The 21,936-nt window shown below is 37.6% G+C and overlaps 1 protein-coding gene across 2 annotated transcripts in view; it reads right to left on the bottom strand.

Moving 5' to 3' along the window:
• ARB2A (ARB2 cotranscriptional regulator A) overlaps positions 1 to 21,936 on the bottom strand; it is a gene marked incomplete at both ends in the record, with an annotated part of 387,052 nt that overhangs the window by 115,459 nt on the left and 249,657 nt on the right. For both annotated transcript variants that reach the window (XM_079701776.1, XM_079701777.1), the window contains 2 exons: positions 7,297 to 7,381; positions 15,005 to 15,121. In XM_079701776.1, coding sequence (XP_079557902.1) covers positions 7,297 to 7,381; positions 15,005 to 15,121 — 202 coding nt within the window. The remainder of the gene's footprint in view (positions 1 to 7,296; positions 7,382 to 15,004; positions 15,122 to 21,936) is intronic.

Below are 21,936 nucleotides of genomic sequence, written 5' to 3'. Positions count from 1 at the left end.
ACCATATAAGATCATTTCTAATTTCATCTTTACTGCTACCCTAGTTTCTTTCAGCTTTGTCTCCTGATTTCTATGTCCTACTGAACATTTTTCTTTTGACTATTAGTCTTCCTTTTGATTTCTCCATTATATTTTCTGTCTTTCTGTGACTATGGTTTTGTGACTCTTACCAGTGTCACAGAGAACATAGGAAAACATGAATAACTAAGTTATTTGTTATTTAAAAATAGAATTGGAGACAAGAAAATGGAAGGGAAAATATTTCTGTAAATGCTTTTTCCATTTCTACAGGATTAAAATAATCAATAATTGTTTTTAAACAAATGACAGTTTTAAATTCTAAAATGACTAATGAGAATATATAGTGCCACATTACATTTTCACAGTGCCTTCCTCCTGATGAACCTAAAATATCCCTCCAGATACTAAAAAATTGTCCTTGTAACATTTCATAACATTTCTATAAGTGAGGCAGATATTTGCTGTTGCCATTTTATAATAAACATAAACAACCAAAATGTGGGCTATACAATAAACATATATCCTATTAACCTATTATATGTTTCTCTGAATAACATGTTTTCAATGCGTTGATTTTCACTAGTACGAAATACTATTAAAATAAAGTGGGGTGGGCTTCCCTGGTGGCGCAGTGGTTGAGAGTCCGCCTGCCGATGCAGGGGACACGGGTTCGTGCCCTGGTGCGGGAAGATCCCACATGCCGCGGAGCGGCTAGGCCTGTGAGCCATGGCCGCTGAGCCTGCGCGCCCGGAGCCTGTGCTCCACAACGGGAGAGGCCACAACAGTGAGAGGCCCGCGTACCGCTAAAAAAATAAAAATAAAAAAAAAATAAATAAAGTGGGGGAACCAGTCACTTGGCACGTATTCAAGATCCCTCAAATATCCACCGTTCACTATATGTTATAATAACTGAAAAGTCAGACTTCATTTTAAATACAATATAAGATACAATGCTGACAATTCTTAAGTGTGGAGTTGTCAAGTATTACATTTGCTTTCAAAAGAAAAATAAAAACAATGTGACTGTACTGAAAATAATTATCAGTGTATTTTAAGTACAATTTAAAAATTTTATTATACCTGCTTTTAAAATATATATGCATAGGTAAACAACATTCATAAAATAGAGCTTTTATGAGCCTTAGATCTATTTTTGGGGTAAAGGGAAACATATTTAGTAATAAAGGAAAAAATACAATATTAAATGAGTATGTATTTTTACAGGTAATTTCATTGCTTTGACCATGAAATGTCTAGTCAAAAGATAAAAAGCAAATTATAACAAGAAAAAAAACTTCATAATTTAGAAATCTGGAAAAAAAAAGCCTTCACTAAATTGAACGGATAGTCTGGACATCCATTACTAACCTGTGGTCAGTACACATTGAAAATTTCAAATAATCTTACCAGTTTAAATTATAGTAACAGGATTATTAATCAGAGAATTTCAAGTCTTTCAAAGGTACTTAAACAACATTTGCCACTTCTACTTGAATTTCCTGCCATCACCTCAACTATCATTATCTCAATTAAGTAGGTCATAAAACAATTTCATCATTTCTTGCCCGTAATTGATTTCCCCCTCCAGCTCCCCTGTACTTCTGGTAATGACATTTTCATTATCCCAGTTACTTTTCATTGGAGCTTATCATTGTCTTCTCCCTCCCCTTAGCTTCCACATTCAATCTGTTTATCATCAAGGAGTATACATTCTTCCCAAGTCATATTTGTTACAGCTCTCCTATCCTCTCTGTTCCCACCACCACCACTCCAGTTCACACCATCAACCACATATACTGGCTTTATTGTCACATCCTGCTGAGTCTACTGCCTCCGGCTTCTTGCTCCTGTTTTTTATTCATTTACTAAGTTAATCTTCTTTAAAATTCCATTTTTATCATGTCATAATAATGTTGATCATGTCATAAAAAATGTTCAACATTTTTTTAGGACTCTGAGGGAAATTGCTGATTTTGATTGAAAACCTGTTCAATTTTTATAAGTAGGTATGGAAAATGCTGGGGGTACTGGCCCTAACTGTTCTCTCAATTGATGCAACCTAGTGTTGATGCCAAATTCAAAAGGAGCAAACTACCCACTGGCAGAGGGCCAGGAAACAGTTTTTTGGGGGAAAAAAAAGTCATTATAAGCTATTGTTCACTGCTATGTCCCCAGCTTCCAGAACAGTACCTGGAACATAATAATTGCTCAATAAATATTTGAGGAATAAATGGATGCAGGTTTCCCCTACTATCTGAAAGTAGAGTAACTCCTGTGAAACCTTTCGTAAGCCAAAATGATGTAAAGTGAAGAAGCAACTACCTTAGGGCACTCTTGCTAGTGGATGCCCAAAATAAATCGAGATAAGGCACAGATGTTTACATGCACAGTTAAGCTATGGCAACTTGATGTTGAGATGCAGAGTGTAGTTCCCAGAGAAGGAGCTTAGTGATGTCACTCTTGCAGCTCAGGGTACTTGCTGCCTCTATAACGGCTCCCTGAAAACAAATGCTGAATGCTATTTTTGCTTTCGCCTTTCTTCCTAAAAGCAAAAATCCTCTTTGGATTTCCTTCTGTTAATGGAAACAGGTACTAATGCAGGTCTTTCATAAAAGTGAAGTGGCATAAAGTAAGCTTTCATAAAGTGGGGGACAACTGTGTATGCTGCGGAGTGTACATGAAATCTCCTTCTGATTTAAGCTAAATTTGTTGGAATAAACACCCACAGGAAATAGAAGGTTACAGAAAGTAGCAAGTTCTGTTCTAAGAAAAATTTGGTAAGAGAAGAGCTGAATAGTATAAGCTTAAGTATAAGCTCAGAGAAGAGCTGACGACTTAGTATAAGATCAAATGAGTGTGATAAAGAAGAAAATATCTTATCTTTGGTAAACTGTACCACAAAGTCTAATGAGGTAGTAGAAGAGAAAGGGTAGAAATAAATTGTCTTCAAAGAACTTTTTAGTGCCTTTTTTTGAAAGAGTTGCTCTTAAACCCTAAGGTATCAGAGATAAGAAGAACCTTACAAAGCTTTAGTCTCAAAAAAAGTTAAGGGGGCTTCCCTGGTGGTGCAGTGGTTGGGAGTCCGCCTGCCGATGCAGGGGACACGGGTTCGTGCCCTGGTCCGGGAAGATCCCACATGCCGCGGAGCGGCTGGGCCCATGAGCCATGGCCGCTGAGCCTGCGCGTCCGGAGCCTGTGCCCCGCAGCAGGAGAGGCCACAACAGTGAGAGGCCTGTGTACCGCAAAAAAAAAAAAAAAAAAAAAGTTAAGGTTTCTTTCTGCTTAGGCTTGGGCGACCACCAGAGTTGAAGTAAGTCTGTTGTATTAATTATCTACTGCTGTGGAACAAGTCGTCTCCAAAATTCACAGCTTAAAACAAAACACATTTATCAGTCCCAGCATCTGAGGGTCCTGGATCTGAGTGTGACTTAGCTGGATGACTGGCTCAGGGCCTCTCACAAGGTCACAGTCAAGGTGTTGGCTGAGGTTGCAGTCATCTCAAGGCTCAACTGGGAGGGGATCCTTTTCCAAGGTCACTCTCGTGGCTGTTGGCAGGCTTCAGATCCTCACTGGCTCTCAGCCAGAGACACCGATTCCTTGCCACATAGGCCTCTGCATGAGCAGCTCACACATGGCAGCTGGCTTCCATCAGAGGGAGCAAGCGAGGGGACAAGAAAGAGCCTGAGATCTGCCAGCATTCACTTGTATTACCATGCTCCCCATTATTCTTAAGCAGTAGGCTTGATAGAATGGTGGAATGACTCTTTCTAATTTTTTTTTTTTTTTTGCTGTACGTGGGCCTCTCACTGTTGTGGCCTCTCCTGTTGTGGAGCACAGGCTCCGGACGCGCAGGCTCAGCGGCCATGGCCCACGGGCCCAGCCGCTCTGCGGCACGCGGGATCCTCCTGGACCAGGGCACGAACCCGCGTCCCCCGCATCAGCAGGTGGACTCCCAACCACTGCGCCACCAGGGAAGCCCTGGAATGACTTTTTGAACAGTCAGTTACGGTGCCTGGTTAGGTGACAACACCTTGTAGAGCTGAGACAATGTCCTCCCAGATGCGTTATGTGCTCTAAATCAGCCTTTAATACACTGTGATGTTTCTCCCAGATCTAGGAATGAGGAGTAGAAATGGGGCTAGATTCTCTTCTCATTACCCTTAGTGATCTACTAGCAAAAGAACTGCTTCCCATTCCCATGACTTTAGGCTCTGTTGGTCTAAAGGTTCCATATGGAGGAATGCTTCCATGAGGTGTCACAACGATTCCACTGAACTGAAAGCTGAAACTGCCATCTTGCCACTTTGGAATCCTTATACCACTGGATTAACAAGCAACAGAGAGTGTTACTATATTGGCTAGGGTGATTGATCCTGATTACTAAGGAAAAATTGAGTTGCTACTACACAATGGGGGTAAATAGGAGTGTCTGTAGTGCAGGAAATTCTCTAGGTCATCTGTTAATGTTTTCTGTGATTCGTGTCAATAGAAAACTACAATAATGTAAGTCAGGCAGGATTGCTAATAGCCCAGACCCTTCAGGAATGAAGATACAGGTCATCCCACCAGGCAAGAGACCATGACCAGTTGAGGTGCTTGCTGAAAGCAAAGAGAATATGGAATGAAGGTAGTTATACATACCAGCTACAACTACCTGACCAGTTGCAAAAATGAGGAATGTAATAGTTATGAGTATTTCCTCATTTTGATATGAATATATATACTAAATATTTTTGTTTTCTTCTCTCTTACTCCCTTAACATCTCATGTAAGATGTGTCAATAGTAATTAGCTTTATCTCTCAGTATTTAAACTATAGGATACCAAAGATGAGAAGAATGAACTATCAGCCAAGGACAAAAAATGGGCTTTGTATCCTCCTTTTTAGTGTATTTTCGATTGTACACGGGATAGTTGTATCATGTTAGGTGGAAGCAAGACTTCATTAATGTCTTCATTTGGAGACTGTCTGGTTTAAGGAGATGTATATGAGTGCCAAGTTGAAAAGCGGTGAACTGTGGAGGCTCCGCAATGTGGCAATTTGGCTAGGTTGAACTACATTTCCCAGAATTCCTTTTCAATCTGTGTGTCTCTAGTTCGAATGGTACAAAAGGGAGACTTCTGTGGGAAATTTGGAGAGTTAAAGTGAAGCAGCAACAATTTCAAGCTCACACACGTTGTTTATCTGCTGGTTCACTTGGTGGCACAAGGCAGTGGTTACCAGGACAAAGGGCACTGGCTTCTACAGGACACCCACACCACCAAGGACAGAAGCCACAAGAACTGACATGGGTTTAAGTCCATCTTCATGGGCTCCAGCTCATGCTTATGCGTTCCAGCTCATTCTTGCTCTCCACCCCTTTACAGAACATCTTCCCTTAACAACTGTCTGCTCTGTAGACTCAGCTCCAGCATTGCTTGCCAAGTCGACATTCTTATAGAGACTGCTTAACCAGCTCTGATCAAATACCAGGTCAAATCTCTGTAATATATCCTTTACTATATATAGTCAATCCTCATTATTTGTGAATTCCATATTTCTGAATTCACCTACTTATTAAAATTTATTTGTAAATCCCCAAATCAATACTCATGGTGCTTTTGTGGTCATTTGTGGATATGCACATGTGCAACGTGGTGAAAAATTTGAGTTGCTCAACACACACATTCCTAACTAAGGTGAAATAAGGCCATGCTTTGCCTTCTTGTTCCAGTTCTTGTACTGTAAACAAGTGTCCTTTTTGAAGACTATTTAGTGCCATGTTTTTCACATTTTTGTGCTTTTGTTGGTGATTTTGTTCTCTGAAATGGCGTCCATGTATAGTGCTGAAGTGTTAAGACAGTGATGTGTCTTATGGAGAAAATAAGTCCCATTAGGGCATGAGTTACAGTGCTGTTGACTGTGAATTTAATGTTAGCGAATCAACAATATATGTTAAATAAGGCATCTTTAAACTGAAACACTCATAAAATAAAGTTATATATTGATTGGTCGATGAAAATGTGACCAGAAGCTTGCAGGAACCTAACCCTGTATTTTCCCTAGGAGTAATGATTCAGTATTCACTAATTCAGTGTTCTCAGAGACTTTATAGAACATAATCACTGATAATAAAGACAATATATTGTAATTAATGTACACCCCCCACACACACACTGTAGCATATATATCACCTAGTAGTCTGTTGCTCTGACTGAACTCTGATTGACAGACCTGAAAAGTTTAGTTATAAAGATAGTGAAGCTCAGTTCAAGTTAGGTATTAATGATGGTGAAATTTAATTATAATAATAGTTCTTTACCTAGTAGTTGAACTGTTCTCCAAATTATTTCCTTCAAATATGTAAACATGTATGCAACTTTGCTTAGCGATTAGCTATCTCTTATGGTTGTTATATGAGGTAGTTCATGTTTAAAACTTCTACTCATTCTCTGGCATCTATGACCAAAGCAAACCCATTTCTGTTCTGTAACATAACCAGACACCACTGATCAGTTTGTGTTTACCATCAAAATTGTGAAAGCCAAAATCAGAAAGTAATGAAAAATGTCACTCTTTCCTCTTACCTAGAGATTAGAGACTAAAGTAACCCACCTTTTAGGATGGAAATCAATGCCACTCTTCAACTGTCTGGAGCTCACCTGCTTCCTCAGGTGCTCACCCCACTACCTCTTTTCTTTCAGTGGACAGGCCAGTCTTGTCTTTGCCCCCTGTGAATATCTTCTGATCCATTCCAGCCCTTATTCCTTATACTGCTGTTTCTTTTGCCTAGAATACCACCCTGCATGTCTTCCTATAAGCCAAGTCCTATCTAACACACAAGGCCCAGCCAAAATCTTTCACATGAAAAACTTCTCTAGACTCTAGGCCACAGCAATGTCTCTTCTCTGAACTCACAGTCTTGAATGCCTATTGGATCACTGAATTGGTAATCAATCAGAGACAAATACTCTGAGATCCTGTACAGCGATCCAGTCCTTGTGCTAATTTTCAATTTATGTACGTCTAATCTCCCTAAACTTCAACAGCAACTGTCTATATTACTCTCACATTGTTTCACCTATTCATCTTTATGGAGTTTCATGGTAAGCGTCTTCAGCTACTTAATGCACTTCTGGTAGTGGGTGAGACCCATGCTGTATGTTACCAATAATTCATTCAAAGATTCAAGGCAGAACAACATGCTTAATTCACAAAATAGAATTCCACATTTCATTAGCATATTTTTTCACCTTAATAAAAAGCACTCTATACATCTCTCATCAAACACATACCTGCTGAGACTCGGGGACAGTCAGGCAGCATGGACTCCACTGATGTGTCTAACGGTTCTGAGCTAGAGACCCAATTACAACAGTTCTGCAATGTAATAGAGACAATGTTCTGTTAAAACATAATTTAAGGCAAGACCAACTTGTTAGGCTGTAGAGATTAATTTATCCTATACAATCAACCACTATAAGTATACTCTATTTTCCATACTCTGTAAAAAATTCTCTTATGTAAACAGTCAGTAATTATTCATGACCAATATGACTGTGGAAAAGAGTTCATCTTCTACAATTCAGCAAGTTATCTGTCCTGATATTAAGAAGACATGTAGGGCTTCCCTGGTGGCGCAGTGGTTGCGAGTCCGCCTGCCGATGCGGGGGACACGGGTTCGTGCCCCGGTCTGGGAAGATCCCACATGCCGCGGAGCGGCTGGGCCCGTGAGCCATGGCCGCTGAGCCTGCGCATCCGGAGCCTGTGCTCCGCAACGGGAGAGGCCACAACAGTGAGAGGCCCGCATACCGCAAAAAAATAAAAAAAAAAAAAAAAAAAAAAAAAAAAAGAAGACATGTAACCTTCTGTGAACTATGATGCAATATACTCATAAGAGAAGGCTAGGATTTTAATTAGAGGAAATTGAAAAGGGTATCTATTTTTAACTTTTAGATGGAAATAAATATTAATTTGAACATGTGAAAGAATAGTGATATTTTAAAACTATATTCTTTGTCTTTGTAATACTAGAGGAAATAAATTTTGCAATTACTCCTCAAAATCTGGCCCATGTAAATATACTATCTTTTAATTTTTACTTCAACTTGGTTCAATGAAGGCTGTATCAAACAGTTCAAAAGAAACACAACCTGGTGAATTGTAGCTGTGTGTCTGAGGACACAAAGGTTTCAATATTAAGGATAAACCTCTAAGATAATGATGATTTACAACTCAGACAGATGAAATAAAAATAATCTATATTCCTTCCATACATTTTAAGTGTGTATTTGAAGTCTGGCTTTAAAAATGTGATTAACCTCATATGGCTTTAAAAAAACTTCCAACATATGCACACACACACACACACACACACACACACACATGCAGACACACACACACACAAACACAATGAATTTCCAGACAGATTTTATTTTAAAAGAAATCATCCTATCAATCATGTTGGAAAAATCACTGATTGCTATTCTGGTAAACAAGCATGTATTGTGTATTTTTAGATGCTTGCTGTCCTGGTTGTGCACCATGGAATCCGTCCTCACTGTGGAAAGATCCTTGACTGGTAGATCAAGTGTCTTATTGTATTTCCTTAATTCATTCTGTCTGGAAGAAGATGTCAGCTGTGTTGCAGTGAGGAGAGAATTTCAAAGGCCCCAGTCCCCACCAATAAAGGCCGAGGAATGGCTTTTGAATAGATTTGTCAAGGCAACCCTACTGTTCTGGGACCAGGGAGAGCAGGAATAACATAAAGGAAGGGTTGCTGTATGAGATTAGAAAGTGAAGTTCACAAAGCATGGCAGATTTTTGTAAGAAACAGTAGATCAATGAAACTATTGAACTGTGTGGAAAAAAAAAACATGAAAACAAACACAACATCTAGTAATGTTCTTAACTGCTTTCTCTCATTTTACATTTAAAATGGATAAAATATTACTATCTTCATGTATTATAAAAGCTTGATGGTTTAAAGTGGATATGTATTCTATAATTTTCACTCCTAATCTTAATTAGCAGCTGAATGCAAAATTATACAATGTAAGGGAGAAGAAATTATAAAAGAAATAGGGTTTTAGAAGACATTTCGTACATTTGAAATAAATAAAATTAATATTACTATTGATAGAATACCACCTCAGAGAGTTCTAGATAATGCAGAAGATTAGCACACAATTAGCCAGCTTTTATATACAGTGTGACACTTGCTTGTAAGAAATGAGTATTCTCCAAAGCAGTGTCAAGATATGTAAATGGATGATTTGTTTTATCATTCATCACAACCCCTAATAAATTCAAAAATCATGACTTCTATAGGTACTAAAAATAGATTTCCAATGATACAGGGAGATAGCTTCAATGAAGAATGACTTTCTCTTTCTCTCTCTTTTTCTTAAACAATTTAGTCTTTTCAATGACAGCAATTAGCTCTATCGACAGACAGGCAGCGATTAGGTATATATTTTATTATTATTCATCCTAGTAGTACCTCCAAATCTGATGAAAGTCGGCTATTACCCAGGTGATATGTCAGTCTTAATACTGTTCACTTATACTTCACATATGTAAAACTATGTCTTATAGGATATTTCCAGTATTAGTAACAGTGATGGTACATTATAGTATTAAGGCGATTAGTCATTTTCTAACTCGTCATTGACTTTAAAAGCTGAACAAAACGGATTTTATCCAGGTCACCTTTAACTCAAACATTTAAAACAAAATACACGTTTACATTTTATGATCCTGAAATTTCAGTTTTTATCTAGGCACATGTTTAGGCTTTGATCTCTCATAAAAATAGGATAGAAAACAAACATCGTATAATTAAAGTAAATATGTTCAAAAGTTCTCTGCAATGACAAAGTACTGGTATAGAATTGTAAAGGTTTGATACCATAAGTTGACGTATACGTATGGTGTGTGCATGTTTGTGTGACATTTCTATCCCACTGGGAAAAATATAGAGAGAAAAGGACAAAACAAGCTAAAAATATGTTTGCCATATGACAGAGTATAATGAAACAAAATAATGTAAACAAACTGGGAAATATATGTAAAGAAGGAAATATGAGAAAGACATACAGCCATTACATATGAATTCAATCTATCTGAAATTCCATCAAATGGAACTCCCTATTCTGAGATGTGTTTTTATAGTTTAGAAACCAAATCTCTTTTCACTGTTTTTCTAATGCTTATTTTATCCCTCTTCTCAATGCCCCAATTTGCACCCTATCCCAGTTCTTCAGTTGAGATGAACACTAGCTAAGTGTCTTGGATGACGACAGAAGCAGCCCACTAGGAAGGCCCTATCTAAACCCAGATCATGCTGGAGTGTGTCCCCAGACCTCAGAGATCTTATTCTCAGTTGCCCTGAGCAGACAACAAGGCATGCTGGACTAGAGGTACCAACAGAGACATGCTTGAGCCTCAGATGCAGCCCCGCCTCATCCCGACCAACAAGCAGAGAGAAAGAAGCCCTTGGCCAGAGACAGCAGATTGGGATGGATCCTGTAACTACAATTTCTCTGGGTCTGAGGGAATAAGAGAAAAAAAGGCAATACAGTGAGTGTCTTAAAGTTAAGTGTTTTCAACTTTAAAGGTCTTTTACTCTGAAATTATGACTTTAAAACTTTAGGTTTTTGTGGTTGTAAATTGCCTTCTTCATGAAATCCAAAAGTTTGGGAGCTATTAGTATAAACTAGAAGTGCCTATAGGCCAAAACAGTGCTGAGTGACTATTTAAACCAAGGTTGACAATATTTCAGTGTAGATATGAAATGAATTAAAAATTTTTATAAAAAGTTTACAACTTAATATATTATGTTTAAAGAGAAAAGTAGGTACTAGGTATTCCTGTGCAAGATATTTGGAAGTATTTGGAGATGCATGTTGCCCTGGTTGAGCATAGATTTTTATTCATTTTTATGAGTTATATAAATCATCAGTGTCTAGAGGTTGATGCTTAATATGGAAGGCATTGTGTCCTCCTCAGACAAGAACTACTACTTATCAGGTTGTGTTTCCAGGACTGACACTCAGAACTGAATGGTGATGGTTAAGGGTTCATGACTATTATGTAGAACCATATATCTGGCTTGGCTGGAGACTTTCAGAGGCCAGGGGTATGTCAGGAAATGACATTCACCCACTCAGTCTTTTTTTTAATAAAAACTATATATTTAAGTTGTACAACATGATGATTTAATATACATATACATAGTGAAATAACTACAGTCAAGCCAATTAACATGTTCTCCTTTACATAGCTAGCATTTTTCAGTGGGTGTGGTAAAAGAGCCTGAAATCCATTCTCTTAGCAAATTTCCAGTATTCAAAACAGTATTATTAAATATAGTCATCATGCTGTACATTAGGTCTCTAGACTTGTGCATTCTATACCACTGCAATCTTTGACCAACATCTCCCTGTTTCCCCACCTTCCTGACACTGGTAACCACGATCCTACTCTCTGCTTCTGTGTACTCGACTTTCTAAGATTCCACATATAAGTGATATCGTGTAGTACTTTTCCTTCTGTGTCTAGCATATTTCACTTAGCATAATGTCCTTCTTATGCTAAGTGGGTTCATCCTTGTGCACTCAGACTTTACAGGCCTGGAGCCTGAGGTAAGAAGTTCCTTTCAGGAGCTGCCTTTGGTTACTGTCTACCTCTTCTCATGAGGCTGGCTTAGTATGTATGCTTGGTCTTTTGGTTGGGAGTAGATTTCGTTTGGAATCATTGCCACAAGTAGCCCTCTTTGACCTTCTTTCTTTAAAAGAAATTGTTACTTTAAAGTTATACAATTAATACAAGAATACAGTACTTAACCTTCTTTCACTGTGCTAATTAGAAGAATTTTTAAAAATCAGCTTTCTATAGTAAATGAATACTTAACATCAGCAACTTTACCATATTAATTTAAAAATGATTGTAAAACAACAAACAGCTTTACTAATTTGTAGTACAACAAGAATGACTAGGCAATTTGTACCATTATCTTACTTCCACATTTTAAAGCAGTGTTTGGTGAAATAATGGAGCCAATCATCAAGAGGCCAAAAGCACTGAGGCTTCATCTACAACCAGACTGGTGTTTTTATGGATAACGTGCCGGTTCAGCTGAGGTGTTTTTCTTGGCGGGGATATCTGCAAACTCTCAGTTTTTGAGCTGACTTTAAATGGAGCTGGAGTCAGAGGTGGTAGGGCAGTGGGCAGTGGAGGGCACAAAGGCTGCCCTGCCACGGCTTCTCCCAACACCTGTGCTCAAGACAACTGCCCTTTCTAATCACTGAATCCAGGCTTGCTTGCTCTTCAGTATTTCATGGAGTCTTGCAGAGTGCACAGGGACTGAAAAGGAGAAAGAAGAGGGGACGCTGTTTCATCCTGAGTGTTGGGAAATCCTGGACTCTAACCTTGCTAAATAAACCACACTGAATTCTCCACTAGGGGATCACACATTTAGGTGAGTTCCTGCAAGGATATCTGAAAGAGACTTCTATAGTCCCTCTTTTTGCTCTTGTTTCAGTGGAGAGCTCTGAGCAGGGATGATTTCAAAGCCCCATCAACAATGATCTAATCATTTTTATCTCTGGGATCTTATAGTGTTTTCTACAATAATACACTTGATTTCTTTATGTAGTACCATTTGGTTTTCAAGGGGTTTTCCTCCTGGTTATCATCTTTGATTCTCACAATAATTCAGGAAATAGATGAAATCGGAATTATTATGTCTAGTTCACAATTATGAAACAGGCCCAGAAAGGCAGAGTGGCTTTCTCAAGACAGTAAGCCTTGGCAGAGTACCTGGTAGACCCAGGTAGTTCATGCTAGCTCCTTAATTACTGTTTTACCTAGTGAGTGACTAAGCCAGAATCATTATCAATACTCAGTTCTCCTAACTCCTTGTTCTGAATTACTTCTCTTTTGTCAGATATTTTGAATATTCAAATCATTCATGAAACAAAAGGAGAACAGTGTTCATCTATCTTATATTATTTGGGGTGAAAAGGTAACAATAATAATAGCTGTGATTTACTGAACTTCTTTAAGGTGCCAACAACTGTGCTGTTTCCTTACATGTATTTTTTCCCAGCCATGTTTACCAGATAGGTATTATATATTATAGATGAGAAAACTGAATCTCAAAGATATTAAGAAACTTGCCCAGGACTACACAGCTAGGTAAGTGATTGACCTGGGGTTTGAATTTTGGTACGTAGTAACACAAAACTCTTCATGCTTCTTTATGCCTAAGGCATAATTGAGGGAATTGAAAGCTCTAGGTCATTTATCAAATTTTATAAAATTTTCAAAAATTTTATAAAAGCTATGTCTGCAAAAAAATTATTGACAGCTTTGACTAAATTAAGATAAATTCAATTACTGCCTATTTCAGTTAGATGAAAAAATGCACAGATTAATATATGCTGATTTTTAGGGGATGCCTAATCCAATCTTAGAAATACTTAAAAAGTAAATCTAAATCAATTCTGTTATATTTGTCACCTGGAATGAGACATGAAGAACTCGCAATTAAAAAACATGATAAACAGGGATGCTTCTTGTTTGGGATAAGCCCTAAATTCTATATTGGCTGTGTGTGGGGGAAAAAGGTACCAACAGATCATTTATAAACCTTACTAGTTATATAATACTGGGAGCTGTTTATGTATCCATTTGGACCGATAAACTGCATAAGAAACTATAGTCATAAAATACACAAAATTTCTCTTGGAAGAATTTAGGTCCTTGGAAATGAAAATTAAGGATGTAGCTAAATTGTGAAAGGAGAAAGGAGAAAAGCAATGTGGTCAGAAAACACCTGGGTGTTAGAATAGATTTAAAAAAACCCACCTTTATATGTTCATTATAACGAGTGGAGCAAAAATATTTTGGACTTCTGCATGATGAAAATACTTTTTCTAATGGAGAATAACAACAGTGAAAACAGATTGGTGATATGATAACACCACTGTGGGATTATATAGCCTAGTCCTTCTGTTTAGTCAAAACTCTTTTCAAACATTAACTCTCTGGTCCTTATGGTGCACCATGAGGACTGGCAGAAGTTACTGTACCTATGGTGAGAGGTCAGCTGAATAAGTACCTGGGTATTCTATTAAAAAAAAAAAAACTGGAAGAAAATCAGGAAGGTCAACCAGCTCATTCATATATATAAATATAAGTATTGATTTGATTAAACAATTGCTAAAGCATGGCGTGGCTAATGTCAATTGCTTATAATATCAGGAAGGTGAATATAAGTAAAAAAGAAATTTCAGCTATATATCTGTAATAGTAATCAAGGAAATAATGAGCTGAAAGTTTTTTGAAAAATGGGAGCATGTTCAATGAGTCCTTGTAAATTCTCAGGTTCACAAGCCCTTAGGAAGCGTGAAAAAGCTTTCTTAGCCTGAGGCTGGACCATGACCAGCCCCTAGGTTTCTCCTAGCTCAAGGGTCTGCAAGACACTATTTCAGCTTTTCACTTCTTCTCCCCCTACTGGCAGCAGTGAACCATCCATTTAAGGGGGGCACATATTGACCACTTCTGAAGAAAAGAATGAGACAGTGTATATTGGGCTTGTTTCTTGTAATTAAGCAGTACCAATGCTAAATACCAAAATTAAAAATCAGGGAAAAATAACCTCCTAACATCATGACCTTATTCAGCCAAAGCTCCTACTATATACTGTATGCATATATATAATCTATAGAAAGCCAAAAAAAAAAAAAAAAAGAAAAAGAAAAAGGGGATATTCTATAGAAAGCCAAAAAAAGCAAAATGGGAGGAGGGCTTTCAAAAAAGTAGTCTTTCTTCAGAAGGGTTTCCTATTATTATTTCAACCATGTCTAGTTTTCTCTATTCCCTCTTTCTGCCTCCAGAAAGGGAGTTTGGCGGTGGCAGGTGATATAAGTTAGTGGGGCTGCTCAAGACATAAAGGCTCACACTCATTCATCTCAGCACTGAAAAAAATCATCTCACCTCTCTCATCCATTCTCGAATCGTTTTGCCAGCTTCTTGATGCCACACATTGTGAACAGAGTCTGTCAACGCCACAGCAGTCACCTTACTTTTCACATCTGCTTCTCGTTGAATCATCTGTTTTTAAAAAGGAAAATAAAATATTGGCCACAATTTTTTTTCCCTACTGGGTGCAATCTGCTTAGTCATAGATAACAGTAATATTATATTAAAAATGAAAAAGCAATATGCATCTCTTGTTCAAATTTACTCTTTTCTACACTGAACACATGCCTTATTCTTGTCCAGAGGTGTGAAAAGACCTAATATTTTCTTTTCAAAAGACAATACCACTTAAGTCTTAGAACTACACAGTTCTACTATTTTCCACGTGGTTTGACAATTCAAGGATTAAAGGCATCACAGGGGAAAAAAAGAGGAATCCCTGAGGGCTTCTTTTATAAGTTTCTTCCACCACGTCCTATTTCAGTGCTTCAGGGAGTTGTACCAGGAGTTCACTGTTAGCTACTTAGGACTAACTTCTGCTAATTTTTAGTAGATGGCACATCAGTAAAGAAAGATGTCTTTGACTTTTCCAATTTAACTACCCTGCTCTTCACCATGGCCTTGTAATTCCTTGGTGTTTTAAATGACCACAAAGATCTTTCTCTTCAAAGATTATCAATGTCATTTTGCTTTCTTTTATGCTGAAAAATGATTACATTTTAACTTGTTTCTATAGAATGTTATTTCTATAAAATTAAATCGTTCTAAAACTTAAAAAAAAGAGCCACTTGGCTTGAAGAAACGGAAGAATTCATCAGTGGTCTGCAAAATAAAGAAACTGAGAAATAATAGTTCTAGATTAAAAGAATCATAAACATTCCAACTACTAACACTAGTAACTGATTTGACACAATATAAGAAAGCTTAATAAAAAAATTAGTTACAATACAGTATCTAGTGGCCTTGAATTTTATAGCTATGCCTTCACTCTTTCTTTGCATCAAATGTCTTTTCTCCCTCTAAAAAAGAGCAATTTATCATTTACTATTAATTTATTGTCTATCAAAAATACATTACTGCATTAAAAAAAGGGAGAGTTCTGAATGGTGATGAAAGCTCACACAGAAAACAATGCAAGCCACAATTCTAATACCAAATGATGCCTGTTGGCATTCTGAATTAAAAATGTCTCTCTCCTAAATTTCTTTAAACCCTGCATATGCACATCCCCTTTCACTAAACAGTACCTAATGGGAATCTAATTCACTGTTAATGCTGCCTCAGCAGCATTCCTGCACCTTAAATCTTTGTGCCTTGTGGTTTCTGCTTATGTAATGTGCAAATCTTAAAATCAATGTTGGTTATGAACATCATAATATTACTGCAAAAATTCACCTGGCAGTACCAATAATATTTTTAAAAGCATAAAATAATACTCTAATTCAATACTTCACATTCATTATTAAGCAGTTTACTACCTGCTTCTAGATTTTATTTTAAAAATAGATTCTCATTGGATTACAATGGCACTAGAATATAGAAATTTAAACTGACATTGGATAATAAACCCCCAAATTCCACAACAGTGAATCCACCTGGCTCATGAAGAACTTATATGTCCTTATTCTCATTTTCTAAACAGGAACACTTAGAGATCTAGAAAGATTGTTGTTGAAGTTACTAAATAAGAACACCACACTCTTCTGGTAGTCTAAGAATATGTCTGCATTTAAAAATATTTGTGCCGGTGCTTCCCTGGTGGCGCAGTGGTTGAGAGTCCCGCCTGATGATGCAGGGGACACGGGTTCGTGCCCCGGTCTGGGAAGATCCCACATGCCGCGGAGCGGCTGGGTCCGTGAGCCATGGCTGCTGAGCCTGCGCGTCTGGAGCCTGTGCTCCACAACGGGAGAGGCCACGACAGTGAGAGGCCCGCGTACCGAAGAAAAAAAAAAAAAAAAAAAAAAATTTGTGCTGAATTTTGTTTTGGTTGTTGTTGACACATGCTGACTTAAATTTAAGGTGGTAGTGTCCGAAAGCACTAGATATTGAGGACCATTTGTGAAATGATATAAAATTAAGAGTTGAAAAGGCTGAGGATTTAGTGCAAAAGTAGAAAATCTGGGGATTAAAATTCTACAAACCTGGAAAAATATACAGTTGATAGACTGACTACCAGAGGGAAAAAACTTTGGTCTGTTTGTTCATCTGGCTGACATTTCACACAATGGATGGTGATGATCTGTAACTTTTCTTCACATCACATCAAACCACATTAATAATCCAGCATGATACTCCCTTACATTGTTATAGTTCTTTACAGTTTAAAGAGCACTTTCATATTATATTACCAGAGGAGGGGAATGGTCAAATTCCAGAGGATTTCAATCAAGGGCTGTTTACAGATGAACCCAGGAACAAAAAATTTCAAATATTTGGCTGTTTAGGATTAGTAGAATTTTAAATCGGTGAAAATCTTAACATTTTAGTTTTTCAGACTATTTTCCTGTTTGGCCTTGCTGCAACTGGTAGTACTGGAACTACCTGCAAATGCCATTTCCCTCCAAAGCCTCTGCTTCTTGCATCTGTTGGTGTGGTTCCTAGCTCCCATTCTCTCCCTTACTGCTTCCACTATGAATGAGCACTGACGAAAAATGCTGGAGAATGGCAGTGGTGGGGGGGGGTGCGGTAGACTGAACACAGGAATCAAGACTGTTTAAGAGACAGACCTTAGATGGAACACAGCTAAAGCAAGGAATGGGTGGAGGCACAGCTGGGCAGGAAAACAACTTCTTTAAAAGTCCACAGTAGAAGACCGTGATAGTCTGGAAAACCCAGAAATCTGAAAGGAAAGAAGCCATATGACCGAAGTCCTACTATATGTCAATCTAAGGTGGAGATGTGGTTTTTATTAGGATCCATGGATATGAACACCTTTGAAATTCTTTGCAAAATTCTGTCTGTATGTGATATGAATATTTTTCTGGGAGAGGATGCTTAGCTTTCATTAGATTCTTAGAGGGATCTTAATTTCTAAAAATGGTAAGAGCTTGTGATCTCAATACCAATCTTTCAAAAAAGAAAGATGACATTATTTTTTTTTGTTAAAATGTCTTCAGTATGGCAGTGTGGTATTGGGTTGAATAAAAGTGAAAAAAAATTTTGATAAGCCAGACATCAACATCCTAAAGTTTCATGGCTTAATTAATGTATAGTAAAATTAAAATATTGTTTGTTTTTCTTTGTGTGTATAATATTTGTTTCTATCTGAGTAGCACTTCATACATTTCAAAATGAATACATAGTCAATCTCATCTCACTTCACTCTGAAATAATATTGAAATGTATATAAAACTTGTATCATTTTCCCCATTTCAGAGGAGGAAACTGAAGCTGTGAAACTGGTTAAAGGCCACACAGATATGACTCTATATCTGTGGCCATGTAAAGTGACACAGCTCTGACTTGACCATGACTTTATGTCTTGTGTTCTTTCATTTGTATCACATGGGGTCTATTTCTCAGTAATATACTATTACACTCTTATATAAATAAACTCATTTGATTAATTCTATTTTCATATATACAATATTTCATTGACTTGGACATTTAAAAGAATGGTTAAAAAAATCCAAATCCAAATCGGTAAAGAATGTTGAAATTCTGAAAATCATGCTAAGAGAAATCAGCCATGAGCAAAATCATACTATCAACAGCATTAAAAATTATTACTACAGTTCTACAATAAATGATGTATAGGATAACAGGGAAAGTTAAATATTTCTATAAATCATATTGATGATTTGAGAATTAATACAAATATTTGATGCTGTCACCTGATATTTTTGTTTCCCCTTCCTAATTCTGTTCACCTATTCCATTTTTGTTATGATGTCTTTTCACCTTAGCTTATACACAATTAATCTGCTCTTTCCTTCATTGTACTGCCTGCTCCCAGTCTGACAAAATTAACCCAATAAATATCAAGTACTTGGAACAGTAAAAACATATACCATCTGTATGGAGGTTCATCTTATTATTAAAATTTTTGATGGGGTTGAAATTGAGAGAAAAAAAATACCTATTATTTTTTTCTTCCTGAGTAAGATTTTAAACATTAAGTAACTATAACAAGATAAGACAGCTTATCTGAGTTTAAAAGTACTTGGCAACATGGAGACCAGAGGACAAGAAGGGCGGAATGAGAGGGCCAGTCAGTGGCAGCTACCTTTGCTCCCCTCCATGGATATGGTCCTTCCACAGGGCTGCTACCATCTCTCCCCAGAAATCAGGTAGGCCTTTTCTGTCCACCTAACCTCCCTCACCATGCTTTCTCCAATGCCCTCAAATGATGTACCTGCTTACTATCTTCATAAGTACCTGGCCCAATTCAGATACTTCATGTCACCCTAAAAGTTCCTTAATTCCCTTTTTGTACCTACAAACTGTTTAACTTTTCTGTGGGTTTCATTTCTTCTAGAACTCTACCGTGAGCTACTTTTAGCAAAGGAAAACATAAAGACTCTTTTACTTCCACTATATCAAATGAAAAAGTTGCTGTCCATTTGTCTTAGCTTAGAAGATAAGCTTTTGAAGGCAGGGAAATGTTGATGTTGTAGGGATGCTCTACCATGAAATCTGTGGGGGTAGGTTCGTGTCTCTACTCCAGGGCCTTGGATTCTGGAAATTATAAATCCAACCTAATACTAGATTCAATACTCCCAACCTGAAAAAGAAGTGAACTCTGAACTGGGTTGTCTTCACCCTAACCTAAAAGAAGAAACAGATAATTTTATTTTCCCATATTTGTGACCCAGCAGCCACAGCACTCAGAATAAATATGTCTTATATTTTAAAGTCCGAGGGGACCTCCCGAAAGAGCCAGTGTGGCTTAGGGGTAGGGATGTATATATGTGCGTGTAGACCCATATTTATATTTGCATATATATTTTAAACACGTTTTTGAGGGAAATATTTTAAAAGTCTTTCATCAGCAAAAGCCATTACTTTCTTTTTAAATTCTGACATGTGTTACACATATGTACTGTGAGGGTTACAGCATGTGAATCACTTGTACAGGAAAGAATATTCTCAAAGAAAATCAAATAACCCATGTTTCCTTCAGATGAAGATTGACACTACTGTACGTTTATAAATTTGAAGATCATTACTACTGTATGAGCATGAATGAATCCTCAGTCTGGTTAATAGCACGGTTGAGATTTGAGATGTCTTTAAAAAAATACATATGCATATAAATAGATTAGCTCCCTCTAGAGCTTCTCAAGTTAAGATTTCAGATTAAGTTGTTTCAAAGTTCGGAAAGTATGAAAAGCTGATACCTTTTCACATTTTTGTTATGCAGATTATAATTACACTCAGTGCTTCTACTCAAGTGAAGTCTTTATGTGGTTCGACAAACTCTGGTATTTTACCACAAGCCTCTCCCATCATTTTACAGTTCTCCCTGTATGTTCCCTAGCGAGTGGTGCACTGTCCTCTGTGCTATAAGGCCTACCAGGTTAAAAATGTGCCCTGGCCATGCTGACTGGTGTGAGATGATATCTCATTGTAGTTTTTTTGTTTTGTTTTGTTTTTGTTTTTTTTGTGATATGCGGGCCTCTCACTGTTGTGGCCTCTCCCATTGTGGAGCACAGGCTCCGGATGCGCAGGCTCAACGGCCATGGCTTACAGGCCTAGCCGCTCTGCGGCACGTGGGATCTTCCCGGACCGGGGCATGAATCATTGTAGTTTTGATTTGCATTTCTCTAATGAGTAAAGACGTTGAGCATCCTTTCATGTGTTTGTCGGCAGTCTGTATATCTTCTGTGGAGAAATGTCTATTTAGGTCTTCTGCCCATTTTTGGATTGGGTTGTTTGTTTTTTTTGTTACTGAGCTGCATGAGCTGCTTATAAATTTTGGAGATTAATCCTTTGTCAGTTGCTTCATTTGCAAATATTTTCTCCCATTCTGAGGGTTGTCTTTTGGTCCTGTTTATGGTTTCCTTTGCTGTTCAAAAGCTTTTAAGTTTCATTAGGTCCCATGTGTTTATTTTTGTCTTTATTTCCATTACTCTAGGAGGTGGGTCAAAAAGGATCTTGCTGTGATTTATGTCATAGAGTGTTCTGCCTATGTTTTCCTCTAAGAGTTTGATAGTGTCTGGCCTTACATTTAGGTCTTTAATTCATTTTGAGCTTATTTTTGTGTATGGTGTTAGGGAGTGATCTAATCTCATACTTTTACATGTCCCTGTCCAGTTTTCCCAGCACCACTTATTGAAGAGACTGTCCTTTCTCCACTGTACATTCCTGCCTCCTTTATCAAAGATAAGGTGACCATATGTGCGTGGGATATCATCTCACACCAGTCAGAATGGCCATCATCAAAAAATCTAGAAACAATAAATGCTGGAGAGGGTGTGGAAAAAAGGGAACACTCTTGCACTGCTGGTGGGAATGTGAATTGGTACAGCCACTATGGAGAACGGTATGGAGGTTCCTTAAAAAACTAAAAATAGAACTACCATATGACCCAGCCATCCCACTACTGGGCATATACCCTGAGAAAACCATAATTCAAAAAGAGTCATGTACCAAAATATTCATAGCAGCCCTATTTACAATAGCCCGGAGATGGAAACAACCTAAGTGTCCATCATCAGATGAATGGATAAAGAAGATGTGGCACATATATACAATGGAATATTACTCAGCCATAAAAAGAAATGAAATTGAGCTATTTGTAATGAGGTGGATGGACCTAGAGTCTGTCATACAGAGTGAAGTAAGTCAGAAAGAGAAAGACAAATACTGTATGCTGACACATATATATGGAATTTAAGAAAAAAAAATGTCATGAAGAACATAGGGGTAAGACAGGAATAAAGACACAGATCTACTAGAGAATGGACTTGAGGATATGGGGAGGGGGAAGGGTAAGCTGTGACAAA

Source organism: Hyperoodon ampullatus, assembly GCF_949752795.1.
Source record: "Hyperoodon ampullatus genome assembly, chromosome: 4".
NCBI lineage: Eukaryota > Metazoa > Chordata > Mammalia > Artiodactyla > Ziphiidae > Hyperoodon > Hyperoodon ampullatus.
This window is presented reverse-complemented; position numbering and strand designations above follow the sequence as displayed.